Below are 23,209 nucleotides of genomic sequence, written 5' to 3' on the forward strand. Positions count from 1 at the left end.
TGTAGTCAGATTCAGTGAAATGATTTCATATTTGAAGTCATTTTTCACTGAAAATTTATCAATGATTTCTTTGAATTTTTGAGAATCTTTCCTTTGCATGTACCAGTATGTACTAGCATATTGAAATTTTTATAGGAATAATATGACTGACTGATAGCAAAGAGTGAACTTAGTTAGAAAACTGTTTTTTTTCCTTTTTCTAAATAACCTGAAATGTTTTTTTAGCCAAGGTGTTTTGATCTGAATGACTTTAAATTGTGAATCTGTTTTACATTGAGTCTATTGTGAATTTATTTTGAATATTTCTCTTAATCATATAAATATAAAAAAATTACTTCCTCCCGTTGAAATATTTTAAGTCACCTGTTAACTTACTGTTTTTCTCAATATCAAGGTAATACATTCTTAATGTGGATAAAGGGGAAAATGTTACTCATAATTTTCTTACTCAAAGACAACGGTTGGGTTTTGTCATTTCCTTCCAATGCATTTTTATTCTTTGTGTTATTAAGGTTTTTGCATGCAATTATATATACCATTTTGTAGCTTATGTTTTTCCTCTTTTTTAGCTTTCATCTATGTCTATTCATCTATCTGCCAATCTGCACACACATTTTAAAATGTGGAATCATTTTTTAGATCCCAGTTTGATTCACAGTTTACTTTTAAAACATTGATTAAGAAATTATAGAAGGCATTTTTTATTTAAAACAAAAAATAGTGTTCTGTACCAGTATTTTCACATCTTTATTTTTACTGTTTAAATCTGAAATTGCTTAATGCCACCAGGTAAAAAAGCTTACTTTTAAAAAATGTCCCTAGTAATATTTCTCATGTTTAGTTATGGATTTTATATTTAAAAACCCAAAACCTTGGTTGTTTTTTATTGGATTTAATATTATTTCTTCAAGAACAGTTTTCGTTAACTAATACCCTATTTGATGTGGGTGATAGTATTAAGTAGTCAAAAAAATATCTGTAGATGTCATTAGTGATTACTGATGTATACTGGTATATGTATGGGGAAGAGATTCTCACTGAATAGGCTAAGTAGTTATTTTAAAAATAGGATTATGAGGCCAGGAACCTTAACAGGTCATTTGAACTAGATTCCTCATTTGTGGCAGATTTTCAAACATCTTTTTAGTTGTTAACTTAAAACCAGTCAACAAGTGGCAGATAGTTATAATTTGCAAACTGGATTGGACAAGTTGTTTAACTTACAAGAACCTCACTTCATCTATAATAATTAGTTTTAGACAAGACAAGTCATTCTCAATCACTTTCTTTCTGTCCCAGGACCTCAGAAATCTGACACTTTCTTGTCAGCATCATTATCTGCCAGTGACAATGGTTTTCAAAGGGGAAGAGGCAAAGATGTCTTTGTTATTTTTTTATTGTTATTTTTTGTCTTCATTATTTTGATCCAACATCTGCCAAACCGAGAATCACTGGCTTAGAGAATATATTGCTTTTTATCATATATAATGTTATCAAATATTTGAGTGACTAGTATGTACCAGGCACTGGATTGGATATTCTGGAAAATATCAAAAGTTTCCTTCTGGTGCTCATAGGTAGTGGGAGAGGTAAGGCACATTCTTTATATGGATGTTTTATAATATAGATGGAAATAACTTGCTATATGGGGATATATAATATAGGTTTTTTAATCTCAAGTCATAACATTTTGGACTGGAGCTTTCATTTTCAAGAATTTGAGATTATGTGTGACCTAAAATTGATATAATTATGCTAGATGCATGCCTTATAACCTAAGTACCCCTTTCCCCACCTAAAATCAGCATAAGCAAAAAGTAAAAAGATAGTATCTAGGTGTTACCAGGAACACTAGCCTAGCTGTCTGGTTTCCCATCAGAAATTAAAATGTAGAAGCAATTTTTTCTTTATTAAGCAGAGAATGATTTGACTGCTAGGTTCTCTAACTATGTACATTCTTAGGAGATTTTTGAAATGCAGATATTAAACCAAATCATAATTAGTGATTTTATTAACTATTATCAGAAGTATCTGAAATCATGACTAGCCTCATCAAAATCACTAAATCATGATGCAGACAGACAAAGCATTGACTTTTTAAAAATAGGACATTTTTTATTTTTTTTTAAATCCTCACCTGAGGATATTTTTCCATTGATTTTTAGAAAGTGGAAGGAAGCGGGAGAGACAGAGAGAGAGAAACATTGATGTGAGAGAGACACATCGATTGGTTGCAGAGTCTGGTCAGGGTCTGGGGATGGAGCCGGCAACCAAGGTATGTGCTCTTGACCGAATCAAACCTGGGCCACTTCAGTCCACAGGCTGATGCTCTGTCCACTGAGTCAAACTGACTAGGGCAAGCATTGACATTTTATAGAGATATTTGATTAAGTGGTTTTTATATACATTAGCTTCAAAATAAACCTGGTTCAGGTATATTGGGAAAATCTCTTCCATGAAGCTCTGAGGAGGTATAACCAAACACAGTGGAAAGGGGAGGGTGGGTGCCTTGGAAGTAGCCTGAAGAAAACAAGAGCAAAATTTCCTGATTAGACATATGACCTTTAGAAAAATACTTAATTTTTATCTGTAAAATAATGGGTTGAACCAAATGACCTCTTAAAAAAATAGCCTGCAAAATTGCATGATTGTATGAATCTCAGTTCAAGTAAGGACTTTACAAGGAATGTGAATACTTATTTTCTGCCTTTCTCTTAGAGTTCCTGCTGCCTTCTCACCTTTCCTTTCTGGTAGGCTATCTCATCCATCCCCAAGTCTTAAGTTCCTTTACATGTTTTAATGATGCTCTCATTTCTTCTCTGTAAACTTGATTATCAAGGTTTCTATCCAATTTCTGTTTGCCTTTGAAAGAATCTCAAACCCAATGTGTTTTATGTTCATATCTAATTTAGAGTCCTAGGGATTTATATCTCATCCTTTTTTGCCTCCCTAATATTTAATTTATTAATGTATGTGTCTCATGCCTGTCCCCTCTTATTCATTTCCTGTGCTCTTGTACTTGCTCAGCTGTAGTCATAGCATTTGTGGTCTGCAGATTTCTCTTATTTTACTTGTCTGTGTTTTCTTTAAATCTTGTCTACCTACATGTCCATCACATCTAGTTACCTGAAAATAGAGACAATTACTCATCTTTATGTCTCCAGTGCCAAGAACATGTTACAATTTAACTTGAAAAATGGAAAGACCTGCGATAGTATCTAGGCACTGTTTTTTAAAAATATATATATATTTTTACTGATTTCAGAGAGGAAGAGAGAGATAGAAACATCAATGATGAGAGAGAATCATTGATTGGCTGCCTCCTGCACACCCCCTATTGGGGATCGAGCCTGCAACCAGGACATGTGCCCTTGATGGGAATTGAACCTGGGACCCTTCAGTCCACAGACCAATGCTCTTTCCACTGAGCAAAATCACTTAGGGCTTTAGGCACTGTTTAAAAAAAATAAATATTTGGTAGCAGTTACCACTTATTTAGGAAAAAGCATTTCCTCTGTGGACCTCTATAATTTTACATTACATAAAAGGGCCATTCAAGAGGAGTGATATCCTGACCAACAGACTTAGTTCTCCAGACTGTATTCTCCATTCGGTGATGACATAACCATCCCCTCTTCCTTCCTTGCTAGAGAAATCTGGGAACTGTCCTTTCACCTCCCTTCATATAGTAAGGCACCAAGTTACCTAGTAATTTCTTAGATATCCCTTTCCACATTGTTCTTCGATCAGTCCATAGCACTTCTTACATGTATTACTGTAACAATTTGCTGACTGCTCTGCCCTCATTCTTGCCTCCACAATCCGTTTTCCATTCTATGGTTAGAGTAAGTTATAAAAGCATAGTATTCCAATGCTTAAATTCTTTTTATGGCTCTTATCTGTCAAAATCAAGTGCCTAAATGTTGTCCATAGCTCTAAACTTATCCTTCTGTCTCACCACTTAATCTCTCTCCCTATGTCTCAGCCATGCTGACCCACTGGCAGTGGCAAGCATTATGTTGTGTCCCCTGATCCCATTTTCCTTATTTTTTCCTCCAAGTTTATTAGTAATCTTTTGAAGAAAACCTGGCCTGATTTTTTTAGTATGGGCGGGCTAGTCCTTTTTATGTGCACTCTCATGCCTGCATTATAGCAGTCCACATGGTAAGAATATGCTTGTGTGGTACCTCTATGAGGCTTATGCTTGAGGATAATAACCACATGTTATTCTTTGATCTGTTTATCCCATTACCTAGCACAGTGTCACATTGCTGGCATTCCCTCCTTTCCATCATGACTTAATATGTGATTGCCAGAGAGTAATTTGTGTATGTAGATTCCCTGGTGTCAAATGAGGAAAAGGAAGTTGGCATTTTGGTGATATCAGAGACCCACAAACTATGTTGCTTTCTGTCATGGAGGGAAGCATTGAGTACTTAAAGTACACCAGGCATTGCTCTAAGCACTTTACATGTATTAACTCATTTAATTCTTTCAATATTAAGTAGGTTCTAGTATTGTTATTTTACACATGAGGAAACTGGGCACAGAGAGAAGTTAAATGATTCCGTTGAAGTCACATAACTAGTAAGTGGCAGAGCCTGGATTCAACTCAGGCTGTCTGACTGCAGAATATATATCTTACCTACTTTACCAAACAGAGTAACTGGTGAACTGGCAGGTTATCAGGTCTCTCCTGAGGGACCATAAAAGTATGCAAGCAAATTTACATTTGCTTTATTTAGTGTTTTTGCCTCATAGGCTTGGTAAATCTTTGTGGAATGAATCCAGAAATGTTTCGTCATGCAGTGCTGAAGTTGGCCTCTCTGATTTATGCATTACCAGGAAGCCTGGGCTTCCTCGTATTAATAATTCTCATGAAAATAATGGTAGGACATTGTCTGATAAGTAAGGGACAGAAAGCAGAGAGACGCCATATCCAACACTAAGGGCCTAAGGGCCTGACTTAAGTAGATGGGAAAGGAAAAAAATGAGTAATATTTATGAGGAAAAAGTTAATATAAATAGTATTAATTGGGTGTAGAGGTTTCAAAAGAAAAGGGAATCAGAAATCAGTGACAGGTTTTAAGCTTGGCTGGATGGGAAAAGACCAGAATTGGTCGTTTTGTTGACAAGAGGGTAAGTTTAGATGATGTATGTATTTGAGATGGTGAGGGTATGTAGAGTTTGTAATAGGTATTTAATTCTTTTGCTAATAACTCTTTGGAGCAGTAGCTCTCAACTGGAGGTGATTTTGCCCCACAAAGTGACATTTGGCTATATCCAGAGACATTTTTGGGATGCTGCTAAACATGTTGTAATGCAGAGGACAGCCCCAGACAACATAGAAATATCCTGCCCAAAATGTCAGTAGTTCCAAGGTTGAGAAATCCTACCCGAAGAATCCAAGAAGGACAGGATAAACTTTACCATGATTTTTTTTAACCTAGTAAAAATATATGTTCAAAGAGGTCACATTTATAATTCCCTTTTAGTTTTTCACCTTAATTTTTTAAGGAATTTATCAGAGCATTGACAGAGCTATCAGGAAATGATTTTGTTTGTACACTGTATTAAATACGTGGGTTGTGGAAATAGAGAAACCCAAAGGATGCAGTCCCTGCTGTCAAGGAGCCTGGGAGTCTAAACAAGGCGATTGATTACTTAACACAAATATAAAATTGTTCAACCTGTGTGCTGTAAGAATTTTTAAAACATGCAGTACCTGACTAGTCAGGGGCACTGACCTCATTTCCTTTAGATTGTCAAATAAAAAATGACAACAGCCAACACAATAGCCATCCAGTGTGAATGAATAAAAATTATACATTTTTTTGGTGTGTCACAATTTCAGTAATTGATGTGTGCCATGAGATGAAAAAGGTTGAAAATCGCTGCTTTAGAGCATTACTTTCAGCCTTACTAGAGTATTCTGAATATAAAGTTGTCATTGAATGATTGATTGGATGAACTTGAAACTCTGTTTCAAAACATGAACTTTCCAGCTCAGCTGGTTGACACAGTTGGTTGGAGCTTTGTCTCCTGTATACCAAAAAAAGAAAAAGGTTGCAGGTTCAATTCCCGGCCTGGGTGCATAAAGAAGGCAGCCCGTCAATGTTTATCTCTCACATCTATGTTTCTCACATCGATGTTTCTCTCTCTCTCCCTCTCTAAACCATGTATCTCAATAACATAGTCTCTTGTGAGGATTAGAAAATAAAACATGAAATTTCTAGGGGATGTTTTCAGTATTATGTTGTAATCAGGATCATTGATGGGAAACGTTTGGGTTGTGGTACACTAATTCTAAGTGTTATTGCTAAGTATGTTTTTACTTTATTCTAAGAAAAGAGAGAATACATTTCTAGAAGTATATAATAATACTTTTTAAATTTTATCACATTTCTCCCTACCAGCAGTGTTCTAGGCTGAACTCTAGCCAACAGTGTCAGCGCTCTTCTCCAACCCCTTTTTTTGGCAATACTAGATGCTGATAAAAAAGTAGAAATAGCCTGACCGGTGTGACTCAGTGGTCATAGCACATGCCGGGGTTGCGGGCTTGATCCCCCAGTAGGGGGTGTGCAGGAAGCAGGCAATCAATGATTCTATCATTGATGTTTCTATCTCTCTCCCTCTCCCTTCCTCTCTGAAATCAATAAAAATATATTTTTTTCAAAAGGAGAAATACTTTTACTATTCTTCCCTCCTTCTCTTGCCCTCCGTGCCCCCTCTTCCACTACTTCTCTTTTCAGTCCTCCCTTTCTCCTGGTCCTCCTCCTCCTCTCTCTCCCCCTTGGCCACCCCCCCAACCCCGCCCGCCACTCCCATTCCTCTCTTCCCTTTTCTCTGCCACATCTTTCTTTGTTGTGTAGTTTGACCTGGTATATTGATTGCTCACTTTTTTGGAGGTTTTTTTTATTATTATTATTGGTCTGTAGGAGCTCTTTTATTATATTTCCCCACATACTTCATGTCCACTTGTGGTACCCTTAATCAGGGAGAAATTTTAAAATTTGTATATAGGACTCATCAGTCTTACCTGAATTTATAAATATATTTTTATAATTCCCTTTAAGTTCATATTTTTAATCAACAAGAAATTTATATGATATACCATAGACATGATAAAGCCTTTTCCTCAAGTGAATAGCCAATATTCCCAATACAATATTGGATAACTTATCCTTTTCCATTGATTTGAAACTTCTCTTTGCATTTACTGAATTTCTATTTATAAATGTATATAACATTCCTATACATTCCTATATGATTTTTCATATACTCTAGTATTATTGCTATGTATAACAAATAAAAATATATTCCTATTAATCGGTCCATTTGCATTTAATCTGATTCATCAAGCTACTCTTGTGCCATTACCATGTTAATTTACTTCAGTAGGAGGTCTTTTGTTTTGTTTTTTTTGTTAATCCTCACCCGAGGATATTTCCATTGATTTTTAGGGAGAGTGGAAGAGAGAGGGAAAGACAGAGAGAAACATCGATATGAGACAAACACATTGATTGGTTGCCTCCTCCATGAGCCCTGACCAGGGCTTGGGCCAGGGAGGAGCCTGCAACCAAGGTACGTGCCCTTGACTGGAATCAAACCCAGGACCCTTTGGTCCACAAGCCGATGCTCTATCCATGGAGCCAAATTGGCTAGGGCTATAGGAGCTCTTGATATCTGGCAGTTCCCTTATTATGGTTCTTAATTTAAAATTTTATTGGTCATCCTCTCACATTTAATCTTCTAGATGAACTTCAACATCAACTTGGCTTGTGTTCCCCCCAAATAGTCCCATTGATTGGATTTTGCACTCTTGGGTCTTTTTTGTGTGTGTGTTGTTATGTACTCCTTAACCTTACTTGTATGACACTTAAATAAATTAAAAAAAAACAAAAACACACAATTGGGTTCAAGTTTAGGTATGGCACACTTTTTGTGCTACTGTCAATGACTAGGTACATCTAGCATTTGTTGACCCTGTCATCTATACTCATTTTAAAAGGAGAACTTAATGGGTGAAGCACTATTCAGTCAAACTAGAAATAATTACAGTAAACATGTACTGACCACAAACTTAAATTATTTTTGATTTGTTTTGTTTGAAGAATATTTTTTAAATTAATAGTTGAGTGCTTTCACGTATATAATATTAGTTATAGCATCTTTGTGAGATGATGTAGGTGGTGATATCCTCATTTTGCAGTGGGATAAACTTGGTCTCTGGAATCTTTGATGGCTAGGTCAGGGCTCAAGTTCTAGAATTTTCTGGTGACAGAGCCTTAGATTTCTAGCCATACTGGACTAATTAGAGTTGATTACTTTTCCTCTATTCTTTTTTTTTTCTTTTTCTCTTTATTGAATAAGATATTACAGATGTGTCCTTATCCCCCCAATCCTGCCCTCACCCTCACCCCCTATTGTCCACATCCATCACTTATGCTTATATGCATGCATACAAGTCCTTTGGTTGATCTTTCCCCCTCACCCCCATCCTCCCCTGCTTTCTCTCCGAGTTTTGAGCATCTGGTTGATGCTTCTCTGTCTCTACATCTGTTTTTGTTCATCCGTTTACGTTGTTCATTATAATCCACAAATGAGTGAGAGCGTGTGATATTTATCTTTCTCTGACTGACTTATTTCACTTAGCATAATGCTCTCCAACTCCATCCATGCTGTTGCAAATGGTAGGAGTTCAGCATTGTATTCCATTGTGTAGATGTGCCAAAGTTTTTTAATCCATTCATCTGCTGATGGGCACTTAGGCTGATTCCAAATCTTAGCTATTGTAAATTGTGCTGCTATGAACATAGGGATGCATATATCCTTTCTGCTTGGTGTTTCTGGTTTCTTGGGATATATTCCTAGAAGTGGGATCACTGGTTCCATTTTTAGTTTTTTGAGGAAACTCCATACTGTTCTCCACAGTGGCTGTACGAGTTTACATTCCCACCAGCAGTGAACAAGGGTTCCTCTTTCTCTGCATCCTCATCAGCATTTGTCATTTTTTGATTGTTGATGATAGCCGTTCTGACAGGTCTGAGATGGTACCTCATTTTCGTTTTGATTTGCATCTCTCGGATGATTAGTGACTTTGAGCATGTTCTCATATGTCTCTCAGCCTTATGTATGTCCTCTTTCAAAAAGTGTCTATTTAGGTCCGTTGCCCATTTTTTGATTGGGTTGTTTATCTTCCTTTTGTTAAGTTGTATGAGTTCCCTATAAATGTTGGAGATAAATCTTTATCGGAGATGTCATTGGCAAATAAAATTCAAGAGAATAGAAATTGTAACAAGCATCTTCTCAGATCACAATGGCATAAAATTAAAAATCAACTACAGTAAAAACATTGAAAAAAAATCAAACACTTGAAGGCTAAATAGCATGCTATTAAGCAATGATTGGGTTACCAGAGAGATCAAAGAAGAAATAAAAAGCATCCTGGAAACAAATGACAATGAAAACACAACAATCCAAAATCTATGGGACACAATGAAAGCAGTCCTGAGAGAGAAGTTCATAGCTCTACAGGCCTACCTCAAAAAACAAGAAAAACTGGCAATAAATGATCTAACCCTACAGCTCAAAGAGTTAGAAAGAGCAACAAGAAAAGCCCACAGTATCCAGAAGGAAGGAAATAATAAAGATCACAGCAGAAATAAACAACATGGAGACCAAAAAAAAAAAAAAAATACAAAAGATCAATGAAACCAAGAACTGGTTCTTTGAAAGGATTAACAAGATTGATGAACCTCTAGCCAGGCTCACCAAGAAACAAAGAGAGAGGATCCAAATAAACAAAATCACAAAATGAAAAAGGTGAAGTAACAGCTGACCCTACTGATATATACAAAGGATTGTCAAAAAATACTATGAACAACTCTACTCCAACAAACTGGACAACCTCGATGAAATGGACACATTCTTAGAAAAATACAAGCTTCCAAAACTCAACCAGGAAGAATCAAAAAACCTGAATAGGCTAATAACTACTGATGAAATTGAAACAGTAATCAAAAAGCTTCCAGCAAACAAAAGCCCTGGATCAGATGGCTTCACAGGAGTTTTACCAAACATTCAAAGAAGAACTAAAGCCAGTCCTTCTCAGACTATTTCAAAAAATTCAAGAGGAAGGCACACTTCCAAGCTCTTTCAATGAAGCCAGGATTACCCTAATCCCAAAACCAGATAAAGACACCACAAAGAAAGAGAATTACAGGCCAATATCCCTGATGAACATAGATGCTAAAATCCTCAACAAAATTCTAGCAAACCGGATCCAGCATTACATTAGATCATACATCATGACCAGGTGGGATTTATTCCAGGAATGCAAGGCTGATACAATATCCACAAATCAATAAAGGTGATACATAAACAAGTTGAGAGACAAAAATCACATAATCATATCAATAGATGCAGAAAAGGCATTTGACAAAATCCAACACCCTTTTCTGATAAAAATGCTCAGCAAAATGGGTATAGAAGGATCATACCTTAACATAATAAAAGCCTTATATGAAAAACTTACAGCCAACATCATACTCAATGGGCAAAAACTAAAACCATTTCCCTTAAGAACAGGAGCAAGACAGGGATGCCCACTTTCAACACTCCTGTTCGACATAGTATACTGGAAATGCTAGCTAAAGCGATATGACAAGAAGAAGGAAATAAAAGGCATCAAGATTGGAAAAGAAGTAAAATTGTCATTATTCGCAGATGAAATGATACTGCACTTAGGAAACCCTAAAGACTCCATCAAAAAATTATTAGACATAATGAATTTGGCAATGTAGCAGGATACAAAATTAACGCCAAGAAATCTATGGCATTTTTATATGCCAACAGTGAACTTACAGAAAGAGAAATTTAAAAAAAAATCCCATTTACCATTGCACCAAAAAAATTAAGATACCTAGGAATAAACTTAACTAAAGAGGTGAAAGACCTATACGCGGAAAACTACAGGACACTGAAAAAAGAAATAGAGGAAGACATAAACAAATGGAAGAACATACCGTGTTCATGGATTGGTAGAATCGACATCATCAAAATGTTCATACTACCCAAAGCAATCTATAGATTCAATGCACTCCCCATTAAAATACCAACAGCATATTTCACAGAGCTAGAAAGAACGCTCCAAAAATTCATCTGGATAAAAAACAACAACAACAAAACCCCGAATAGCTGCTGCGATCCTGAGAAAGAAGAACAAAGTAGGAGGGATCTCAATACCAGATATCAAGCTGTATTACAAAGCCACTGTTCTCAAAACTGCCTGGTACTGGCACAAGAACAGACATATAGACCAATGGAACAGAATAAAGAACCCAGAAATCAACCCAAACCACTATGCTCAACTAATATTTGAAAAAGTAGACAAGAACATACAATGGAGTCAAGACAGTCTCTTCAATAAATGGTGCTGGGAAATGTGGTCAGACACATGCAAAAAAATGAAACTATTCTTTTATCTGTAGAATTTAAATAGTATCCTAGGTCTGAAGCTTGGGGGATGCCTTGTTAGCAGCTTGGGAAAGGTAAAGGAATTATAGAATGATGAGACAGGGTAGCATAATTTATGGAAAAATCACATGTAAGTTTCTATGATTTTACCTAATCTTAATTTAACCTTCCCCACTTCTAATTATCTTTCCTAATTTAATTTAGAATATTTAATACTACTTCTCCTTTATACTTTTTAACTTACTGGGTGAAAATAAATCTATAAAAGGTCTTTTTCTTTTTAATATATTTTATTGATTTTTTTACAGAGAGGAAGGGAGAGAGATGGAGAGTTAGAAACATCGATGGGAGAGAAACATCGATCAGCTGCCTCCTGCACATCTCCCACTGGGGATGTGCCCGCAACCCAGGTACATGCCCTTGACCGGAATCGAACCTGGGACCCCTCAGTCCGCAGGCTGATGCTCTATCCACTGAGCCAAACCGGTTTCGGCGTCTTTTTTTTTTTTTTTTAAGCCTTTTATTCAAAGCCTCAATTTCATAGTCTTAGTATAAAAATTTAATGATCATTGCCCAGTCTTTTTCAGAATTTTTGCCCCAATGACACTTTAAATTGCCCTTTCTCATGTTATTTTTGTCTCCTCTTTATTTTTCAGGGTCAGGTTAAATCTCATTTCATTTAAGTCTCCCATAATCACTTAGGTACATACTTTGAATTTTCTTGCTTATTGTCTCTATAACTCACCTCCAACTTTTATAAATGTCTCTCAATAGAGTAAACGCTCATTGATAATAGCCACCATTTGATTAATTTCTTTTTTTTTTTTTAAATCTGGGTATGTCACAAGTTGTATACCCTTGGCATATCTGAAGTAGGAATAAAAACCTACCCTTGTGGTTGTTACGAAGGAAAAGAGCATGCAGAGCACCTGGCAGGAGAGCACATGAGTGTCTATAGCAAGTGCCAAGATCTCTAAATATTAGGAGGCAGCTGGTATTAAGTGTAAGAAGCAGGTAGAGGAGGTTATTGTCCAAAGAAGAGATCTAAGATAATTTGCAAAAGTGAAAGAAATCAATTCATGGTTTCAAAATTTAAACCACTAGGGATTAATCATTAAACTATTTATTGAGTGCTTGTTGTTGGCAGAGCACTGGGTGATGTTCTGTGGACTAGGTGAACATATCTATAAGGCAGTTCCTACCTTCAAAGAGTTAGTAGTCGAATGCTAAGTGTGCTTAAAGACCAAAGGGGTGAGTCTGAAAAGGATAAATTGTGGATGTGCAAGCAGACATTTTCATTTAAGTTCAGCAAGAGTTTGAAATAAAAGGTTTAAGACTGACTCTTTATTGGGTGGTATTCAGATCTATAATACTAGACATTTTTCTTCTAAGAAAAGTTTTGCACTTAAAAAACCACATATTTGAAATACTACACCTTTGTTTGATGTCCTATAAGAATCACCAGAATGAAAAATAATATACTGCATCCTGAGAAATATTACAGGATCACATTATGATTTTTCTCTATGCTTAGTGACCTTTTATGTCATTTCATGACACCTACTTTTTTTAAAAGTCAAAATTATACTATTCAATGTACTAAATGTGTAAGTGGATCAAGACATTTTCCTCATGCAAAATGATTGGAAGGTATTAAAATTAATCTTAATGGGAAGTAGGAACATATAGCCTGGATTGAGACATTTTTGTGCTTTGTGATTCTTTCCCCCTGTTCTTTTAACTGAGGCCCAAATCCACCGTGCCGTTTTCTTGTCTTAGTCAATTTGGGTGTCCTCCCCCCACCCTCATACACAAAACATCAGGATAATGCTTTCAGTTTCCTCTTTCCTAACCTTCACTCAACTTTCACTCCTCTCTACATTTGCTATAATCCTAGGAACTATGTTTTTTATGAAAAGCAAATACCTCTATTATTCTCAGTGTTTTTCTAGTATTTTTCTACTTCCTTGCCTTACCTCATTGATACCCTTTCAAACCTTGGGATCTGGAAAGGCAGCTTTGTTCTTTTTGCTGCCTTTTCCAACATTGCTATTCCTTTATCCTTTTTATTTTTTTAAATCTCTGCTCCCTTAAAATTCCTGTCTTTTTGCCTGAATCAACCTTTCATTAGTCCTCACTGCCCTCATCTACTGGCCACTTTTTCTTATACACTGAAGACCTTGGCAGCAGGTTTACCGTTTTTTTCTCCACCCTAAACTCTTCACAACCATAGCTTGCTTGTGCATCACTGTGGAAAAACCAGGTCTGACACCCTGGGCTTTCAGTTCCTTGGCTACTTCACTTCCAGTGACCTTCACCTCTCATCAGCAATTCACTACTGCCCCCTCCTTCAGAATTGCTAGTTCACACATTTTATTCTGGCCACAACTGCCTGGTTGTGCTCATGTCTTACTTTCTCCCAGTGCATCAATACTCTTATATTTTATTTTTTTTAATATAGTTTAGAGTTTATTTACTAGAGGCCCAATTCATGAAATTCGTGCAAGGGACTCAGCACCCGCAGCCTCGGTGACCACCTCTGCCTCAGCCCCTGCCGCCACGGCTTTATCCAGAAGGTTGTCTGAAAGGATGTCTGGTGTAATTAGCATATCACGCTTTTATTATTATAGATAATTTCAACCCTCCCCCTTTTGCCAATACCTTCAACTACCTTCTTTTTCTGCTCTCTTTTTGCACCTGTTGGATAGAAACTTAACTTGGAATGAAGCATTTAATAATGTCCTATCTGTGCCTGTTCCTGAACTGTACATTGCTAGAGAAAGTCACAGAGAAAGGCAGATTGATTCCCTCACAAATTCATTATTACAAGTCTTAAGTAGGCTCTCAATATTATCCAACAATTCTCCTAATTTTTTAATATTCAAATCATTCTCCTTTGTGCAACGATTGTTGAAAACTTGATTTGCTTCACCAGGCTTTTTTACTTTCCTCATTCACCCTCAGTATCAGCAGGCAACTGACTGCTTGCTATTTCTCCAGTGTCGCAGTTTCTGTAATCTTATGTGGACCCAATCCTGATAGGACTCTTGTTGAAAATTATAAAGTTACATTCTAAGCAATTCCATGAATTCCATGTCTGTGTGTGTATTTAAAGGATTAAATATCCATTAAGTCTTACTTTGATGTAGCTTATAATTTATCCTACTCCATGTTCTTAATTCACTTTTTCTACAATGACCTTTCCCCCATATTTATAGATAGCAGATGTCTTACTAAGTTTATTGTGTGCAAGTAAAATAAATGCAGTGTTCAGCACAATTCAGCAGACTCTCAGCTTTTTCATCAGTTTATAGGTATCACAGGATTAAAAATAGTTTAGACATCTGCTAACTGACCAAACAGTTTTAGTATTGTGAAAGGGTGTGGTGGGAGAGGGAGATAGAGGGTCTATGTGTATTGTCAGAGCAAGGTGCAGTGCAGAAACCACGTCGGGACCTCTTAATACTGAAACTTAAGAGTCAATTCAAAATTAGGAAGAGATTTGGTGGAGGTTAAGCCCAACAAAGGCCTGATATAGGGGATTTTCCAAAATAGGGTGTCAGAAGAATTTTTTTCAGCTTTTTAATATTTCACTAAAATGTTTTAGAGAAAAGAATATGTGTTTATAAAGACATGAACTCTATGAAATGTAATTTTCATTATATATTTATTTAATATATGTTTCTATAAATGAACTTCTAATTAATTAAACCTCTGTATTTTACTCTTTAATTAGGAAAATCAATAGATTCCCAGTCATCTCGAAGTGAATGTGATATTGTGCCAAAAGTTGCTAAAATGACTGTATCTGGAAAGAAGCAAACCATGGGATTTGAAGTGCCTGGGTAAGATTTATAAACCTCCCCCCTCCTTTTTTGAAATTAGTTTGTGTCCAGTTAGACTGTCAGAAAATGTATCATTAACATTGAGCTATCCACAGTCTTCAGTATGTCATAGTACAGAAGAAGGGGATGAGAAATTAGACTTAATTCTAGACTTACCCATGTATGTAACATAATCTGTCTCCTTATTTAAAGTAAATTATTTATAGCTACTTTAAAAACATGATTTTGTGAAATCTAACACTGTGGAGATAGGGATAGGGACTCCTTGTGCCACTAGATGGCGTAGGTAAGTAGCATTTGGGAATTACTTGTAGGGGGTGGGCAAAAGTAGGTTTACAGTTGCAATACAAATAAATAATGCAATAATTAATAATATAAGAATAAACTCTATTTCACATACTCATAAATGGTTTTAGAGCTAGCTCTGGGCATTCAGGTAAATGTTTGCAAATTTTAGTCTAAATTTGATTTCACTTAATTTAGCCTGTTGGAATTCTTTACAGGATGGGAGCATTTTTCACATTAGTAAAATTTTTTCTGTGTAGTTCAAGATGAAACTAGTTTAAGCATTATTAAAAAAATGAACACCAAAATTGGCTATTGGAGATTTTGCAAAGCACAATAAAATGGGAATGGATATGAGATATTTAACAAAGTTGTAGATATGACAATCTGTTTCTTTCCTGAAGTATAGGATTAAGTGTGAAGCATATAAAAATACCCCGAGAGGGTAATGTGACTTGCAATTTAACCTACTCTTTGTCCTAATTCTATTATCTATAGTCAATGATGGCAATGTAAGGCATATCACAGTACGGCGGGTTAAGTCACATTCTTTATAGCTATCCACACGATAGCACTGCTATAGTTTCTATGGAGAATAGTCAAAGAGGCATCTTCATTGTCAAGGAGAGAATACTTTAAACTAGGTGGTCTTGTTTCTACTTTATGTATCTGAGCTCCTTACTAGATTCTAAGCTTCTGAGAGTAGTAGGTAACTTCCTCATTTCTCTATCATCTTTTCAACATCAGTGCCTAGTATGTGTTGTCATTTTTAGTAAATCAATCAAGTACTTTTTGAATTAATGAATTGAGACTCCTTTGCCAAAAGTATTAAGAACATGTAGACACTTAGAGATAGCTTCCTTAAAGACAATTTGAGCAAAAGAGATTGTAAGTCCTCTCCCTTGTTAGAACAATAAGTTAGGGATAAAACTCGTTTTTTACTACTAATTTATCTCCAGGAACACATTTTGTGTCAGTCTTTTTAAAATGCTCCCTTTATGCCATCTGTTTTGATAGGATTATATGGCTAAGACTATGGGCTTAATTAGAATTTGAATTTCAATTATTTTACAGGATGTTTTCTTCTTATAGTTTTGGTAGACTTTTTCTTCTGAGATCTTCCAAGTCTGTATTTGTATGGTTTGGGTCTAGCTACTTATCATTTCTACCTTAATAGACTCTAACCACTTAGCAGAGGTCATTTTTGGTTTGCAAGTGTAAGGAAGATGAAGAGAGGACTTCTCTGCCCTTCTGACATTATAGGACATCTGTCGAGTTGGTTTTAACACTCTTTTCCTATCTCTGCTTTCTTTAGCGTAACTGCTGAAGAAAATGGTCATGGTTTCCACACACCTCAAAAAGGACACCCTAGTGAAGATACCAGCATGGCTTCTTCTGATGTTCTAGATTCTGTTTCTAAATCAGCTGTTCCATCCCACACCATTCAAGTGTCAGAGGAACAGAGTTCAACACAAACACCAGTGAGAAAGTCTGGCAAGCTGAGGCAGCAGATAGATGTCAAAGCAGAACTGGAGAAGCGGCAAGGAGGGAAGCAACTCCTCAACTTAGTGGTCATTGGTAATGTCCTTTGCCCCACTGGACTGTCAGTCAGCTCTGCCTCAGCCTCACAGCTTTCTAGTTGCAGCATGGGAACTTGTTCCACTCTGCGTCTCTCTATGGGTGTAATGGACATGAAGCAAGGGGGCATTGCATCATAATGCTTTCTAGTCACCCAGGGTGAAGTAATGCCAATTTCCAAGGTCGTTAGACTTCACTGTGACCTTTTCATTTGTGACCATTTTGAAAATGGCATTCTTGTTGACAATTTTAATTTCCAAAAATCAGGGAAATTCCCTTTCTTTCTAAAAAGACATGCTCTTTTCCCTCCATTTAGTTGTTTTAAATATCATTTAATAAAAATTGGTATTTATTACTCTAAACACTACTGTGAACTATTGAGTTCCATGTTCATGCAATGCCTCAATGTGAACAACATTTGGAAAATGTACCTAGTATTAATACTGAATCAATTTTCCTTAGGTCATGTTGATGCTGGGAAAAGTACTCTGATGGGCCATATGCTTTATCTTCTGGGTAATGTAAACAAAAGAACTATGCATAAGTATGAACAAGAGTCTAAAAAGGCTGGCAAAGCTTCGTTTGCATATGCATGGGTCTTGGATGAGACTGGAGAAGAAAGGGAAAGGTAGTCACTATATTTCAAAATTTTCAGTTTGAAATTATACTTTAATTAAGTATGTAAAATGTGTTGAATATGTGTGAAACACCATTAAATATTTTAGACTATTTTTAGAAAAAAGATTTCAATTATTTGGGAGATATTTTTACTGTAGTTTTCATTACTACATATATAATGAATCTACATGTTTTTTACTCTTCCAACTTCTATGAGAATAATTTAAAAGAATGTTTATTAAAACTTTTTTAAAAAAGCAGTAAAATACTTAGCTAATTATCCAGTGAGTGACATTTCTGTTGTTACTTCCCTAAGTATATGTCAAATTGCCTTGATTTTGAATTAAAATTATGAGTAAGACTTTTAATTTTATGTTAGATTATAAAGGAAAGGTAACTTTTTATAGTAAAATGTCTAGTAAATGCAAATGACCAGACTTAATTTACTTTTATACTTTTTGTACTGTGTTCCATGAGACAAAAGTCAACAAGTGTCTAAACCTATCTCTTACCATATAGTTTTAATCAAGTCAGTTACTTCTTCTGTATCTGTTACTGTGTTCAGTGCTAATATTGGGGAGATTCCAGCAGGAGAATGCAGCTAGAAATACTCAATGTTTCTTTTGAAGCCTTTTTAGAATGGTGATATACTGTATATCATGTTAGAATTGTAGGGGTGGGGGAGTCAGGGACACCTTTGTGAGGAAAGAAAGAGAACGTTAATATTAAGTGAAATCGCAGATATGTCAGCTGTCTCAAAATAATTACTCTAAAGACCTGAAGTCTTCTGAAAGTCCTGAATCAGCAGTGGTTATTCTCTGTGCCTGTGTCTTCATTCTGAATGTGAATAGAGAATATATTTGGATTTTCATGCTTTTTAAAAATGTGTATTTTTTCTTGGAGTCTTGGATAGTCTACATTATAATATATAAGGTAATTCTCAATAGAGGGGATCTTAATATTCCTTAGCTCTTTTGATAAATAGGAATTTGTGTTACAGTGTTTTTTTCTCTTATTAGGTGTCCCCTTTATTCTACATATAGTATCACATACTTGTTTTCCAACCTAGTAAGAAAAGTTAGTGGGACAGCTGCAAATTTTTAGAAAATTTATATTGGAAAACAGTGAAATCTATGTATGATATCAGAAGACTAAACAAATTTTTATCTACTAGTTTACTGTGCAGATTATTAAAGTATATGGGGTTTTTTGCTGTGTTACACCTATTAAGTACATAAACAGATTGAGGACACTATAAGTTAGAATGGCTTGTGTGAATTTTCTTAAGTGAGTTGAGCTGGGAAGTGACATAATAATCTCATTCCTAGAGTAGTCAATACTTGTAGTGGTTTTTAAAATAATACATCTGCTGGTTATCTGTCATATTTCTGTTGCTGCTAGTTCTCTGTTATTCAGCATGATGCAATTTTTAGAATATCCCTTTATTCTGTAGCTAGGAGAAGCTTCCAGATACAGAATGGGAGTTTTAACTCGACAGTTGATGTTCCTTAATAACATTTCAAAAATAATATGTGTTGCTTATCCCAGCATGTTAAATATTTGTAAATCCTCCATTCTAATTGTGTGTTGAACAGAAATTAGTAAAATGAGTGACATCTTTAGGCTTACAAATCCAGACCAGAGCTGAGTGAGGAGTATATGGTGGTCAAAGAAGTCTAGGGAGGATCTTGGAATAAGTCTCGGTTCATCACTAATCTAAAAGCAATTATTTGGGGATTGTTAAAGAGAATGAAGCATCATTTCAGAGGTTAAGATGGCCCATGGGTTCAGATTAAACTAGAATGGTTTGAGTAAGGAGACCCACAGTTACCTTACTGTTAAGGTGAACATGTATTTTATCATTATAGTTGTTGGGATACTAAGTAATAAAAGGGGGTGTTCATTCATTATTCTGGATTATCCTGGGCAAAACAGATGAATAATTACCTAGTGCATTGCCCACCTGATTTCTCTTCTAAATTTCTAGAATGACTTAGTACCTTTGTAGATGCTCCCTGGACTTTCTTATAACCTGAACCTATATTTGTGTGGCTATCAAGAGGCACTGTATTTGGTCTTTAAGAAGGATGAAATGGGATGTGAAACAAACTACTCTTCATCTTTCTTAATTTTTAAAAAAATGGTGCCTCTCCTTTGATATCTCCTGTTTTCTAATGTGTAACATACAGATGAAAGTTTACTAACTTTGTTTCTATAATTAGTGAAGCATAAACATATGAAGGTGAGGAAAACTACCCCCTGATAGTGGTCATTCTTCATTTTACCTTTTCTTCATTTTTCTGTTCCTTTTTTGGAGATGTCCACACATATCCTTCTTTGTTTCCAATCTACATTGCTTACCAAAAGAAAGAAAAAGAAAAATCTTTGCTGCATCTACAACTTTATTTTAAAGCTCTATGGGTGTAATTCTGTCGCAGCAGAAATTCTAGCCCAAATTGATAGCTTAATTTCTCCAAGTAATAGACTATATAATAAAATCCCCATTATCACTTGAGATTTTAGACTGTCATTTAACTTACATTATGAAATAATTGAATCCATTACACTGATTATTTATATAGTGCATTCTAACCATTTTCGTTTTCTTTAAGGGGAGTAACAATGGATGTTGGTATGACAAAGTTTGAGACCACAACCAAAGTTATAACATTAATGGATGCTCCAGGCCATAAGGATTTCATTCCAAATATGATTACGGGAGCGGCCCAGGTACCAGATATTTCCTTAACAGTAGTGCACTACATGTATATAAAATTTCCTGATGCTGAGGTTATAATTCTAGGGTTATAACTTTTAAAATATTTTAAAATTTTAACTTTTAAAAAATTAGAAAAAAATAGAGAAATATTTTTCATGATCTCTTTATCAGTACTTTATAAAACTTGTTCAGATTTATTACAAAGAAACAAATGTGTAAAAGCTATAAATTTCTTTATAGTAAAAATAATGGTAAAAGTGCTTGATGAGATATACATTTTATTTATTAAAGTTGGAGTGATGATTTCAGCATCTGCCTTTTTGCTATATTTATATTCATGTTCTATATATTTATTGAAAGTGAATTTATGCAGAAATAATGAAGCTTGGGAGTTTTCCACCTATGGTTTATTTACATTCTTTATAGGGTTAATTTAAAAAACAATTAGTTTGTAACTTACATGTAACACTGCACATATAGGACATTGATTTCTTTTATAACAGATGATTATTGGAAAATATGGAGAGTTCAAAAATTTGCCTGTGCCATCTGACAAAAGTGTGACTTCTGTTTTAATTTTGTTTATGTTTTCCCTCCTTTACCTAGATATTTTAATAATTATATAGTCAAATATGAGAATTTTTAAATTTTTTATCATGATTCCCCTGCTGCATGCTGGTACTCTTTTAATTGAAAAATTGTAATCCATCTGTGTAATTCTTTTGTTTTATTTGCTTTGGTGTTTGGTGTCAGGTTAGAATCTGCCTTTCAGATCTGACCAATACACAATTAGCTGAAAATTCTGCCCTTTGAATTAAAATTCTGTTACATTATTTCTAGTTTTGATTGTTTTTTCTTCCTTAGGCAGATGTAGCTGTCTTAGTTGTAGATGCCAGCAGGGGAGAGTTTGAAGCTGGATTTGAGACTGGGGGACAAACGCGAGAACATGGCCTCTTGGTTCGTTCTCTTGGAGTAACACAGCTTGCAGTTGCAGTCAATAAAATGGATCAGGTATGTAAAGGGTTTATGAGGATTTTAGATGCTAATTAAGATGTTATTCTGCCATATTGAGGACCTCAGATGTGACTAGTGTAAAAGTCCATTTGCCATTCTGAAAAAAGAAATTCATGATTCTGATATTAAATAAATGGTATATGAGTAATTTTAAGCAAAAACATGTCTTCTTATCTTCAAAATTAAAATATCATATCTTAAATTTGTTTTTAGTTACAAAATAATACACATTTGTTTTAGTATAAATATTTTTTATTATATGCCTTTTCAAAAACTTGACAATATTTTTGTGCATGTTTCCAAGTAATGATAAGTTTTGTATAAAGAGATTGTTTTTATACCTTTATTCTCGTTTATTTTAAAGATACAATTTATTCAAACAGTCCCACACTTATGAATATTTCTAGTTTTGTGTGTATTCGTGTGTGTTTAGAAATAGTTTATTCTGTGGAGATTTCTGGCTTAAGGGCATAGAAATTTTTAAGACTCATTGGACATGATTAAAACTCCTTTCAGAGAAGTTCTAGTTGCTTCCTCATAGTCACTTTCCCACATTTTATCAACACTGCTGATTTTAAAGGATTGTTTTCCAATTTGATAAATAAAACATGATATTTCTTTTCCTAACTTTTTAGTATTTACAATAATATGTAAATATACTTTGTATATTTATTGATCATTTATATTTTTTCTTTTGGAATTATTTATAAATTATTTTTGAATTTTTTTATCAGTTTGTACACGTTATTTATTAAAGATATTAATCTTTTATCTTGTCAGATATTTTTACCAATTATTTTACTCCTCATTTTATTTGTGGTGTGCTTTTGACATATATTCAAATTTATAAATATTTCCTTTTAAGTATTTTCTTACCCTGGAATCAGATACTATTCACCTACATTTTTTACATAGTTTTTCTGTGATATCATTATCACATATACCTTTTATCTTTTCTCAGTATTTTAGTATGAAAAATTTCAAATGTAAACAAAAGTTGAAAGAATTTTAAAACAAACACCTATATTATACCCATTACTATAGATTCTACTACTTGCTTGATCACATTTTTATCTATCTTTCCCTGTATCTATCTTAATGCATTTCATTTTTAAAAAAAATATATTTTATTGATTTTTTACAGAGAGGAAGGGAGAGGGATAGAAAGCTAGAAACATCGATGAGAGAGAAACATCAATCAGCTGCCTCCTGCACATTCCCTACTGGGTACGTGCCCGCAACCAAGGTACATGCCCTTGACCAGAATCGAGCCTGGGACCCTTGAGTCCACAGGCCAATGCTTTATCCACTGAGCCAAACCGGTTAAGGCAATGCTTTTCATTTTGATATGAATTTCCAAGTCACAGACATTGCTACCCTTACCTCTAAATACTACAGTATGCATAATGTTATCCAGAGTTTATATTACATATACATTTTTAGTCTGTTTGGCTTTGTTTTATTTCATCAGTTCGTCCAAACACAGTTTAATAAATTATCCACTTTTCTCCCCAAATTTGAAATCACTTTTGACATATACAAAAATGTCTGTGTGTGTTGGAGTTTGTTTCTAGGCTTTCTGTTGTAGAAGCTACTTTTAGATCATATTAATAGTGAGATCTTATATTCTGAATTTTAATTTTAACCAGTTAACTGCCATGATATTTTGAAT

General features: G+C 34.9%; 1 protein-coding gene across 1 annotated transcript in view; it reads left to right on the forward strand.

The window, feature by feature from the left end:
- The window catches only part of HBS1L (HBS1 like translational GTPase), an 83,617-nt gene that overhangs the window by 42,045 nt on the left and 18,363 nt on the right, over positions 1–23,209 (forward strand). Inside the window, exons 5-9 of the mRNA XM_081094000.1 lie at positions 15,215–15,323; positions 16,924–17,186; positions 17,649–17,814; positions 20,417–20,534; positions 21,388–21,534. Of these exons, the coding sequence (XP_080950126.1) occupies positions 15,215–15,323; positions 16,924–17,186; positions 17,649–17,814; positions 20,417–20,534; positions 21,388–21,534 (803 nt within the window). The remainder of the gene's footprint in view (positions 1–15,214; positions 15,324–16,923; positions 17,187–17,648; positions 17,815–20,416; positions 20,535–21,387; positions 21,535–23,209) is intronic.

Source organism: Myotis nattereri, assembly GCF_964212035.1.
Source record: "Myotis nattereri genome assembly, chromosome: 6".
Lineage (NCBI taxonomy): Eukaryota > Metazoa > Chordata > Mammalia > Chiroptera > Vespertilionidae > Myotis > Myotis nattereri.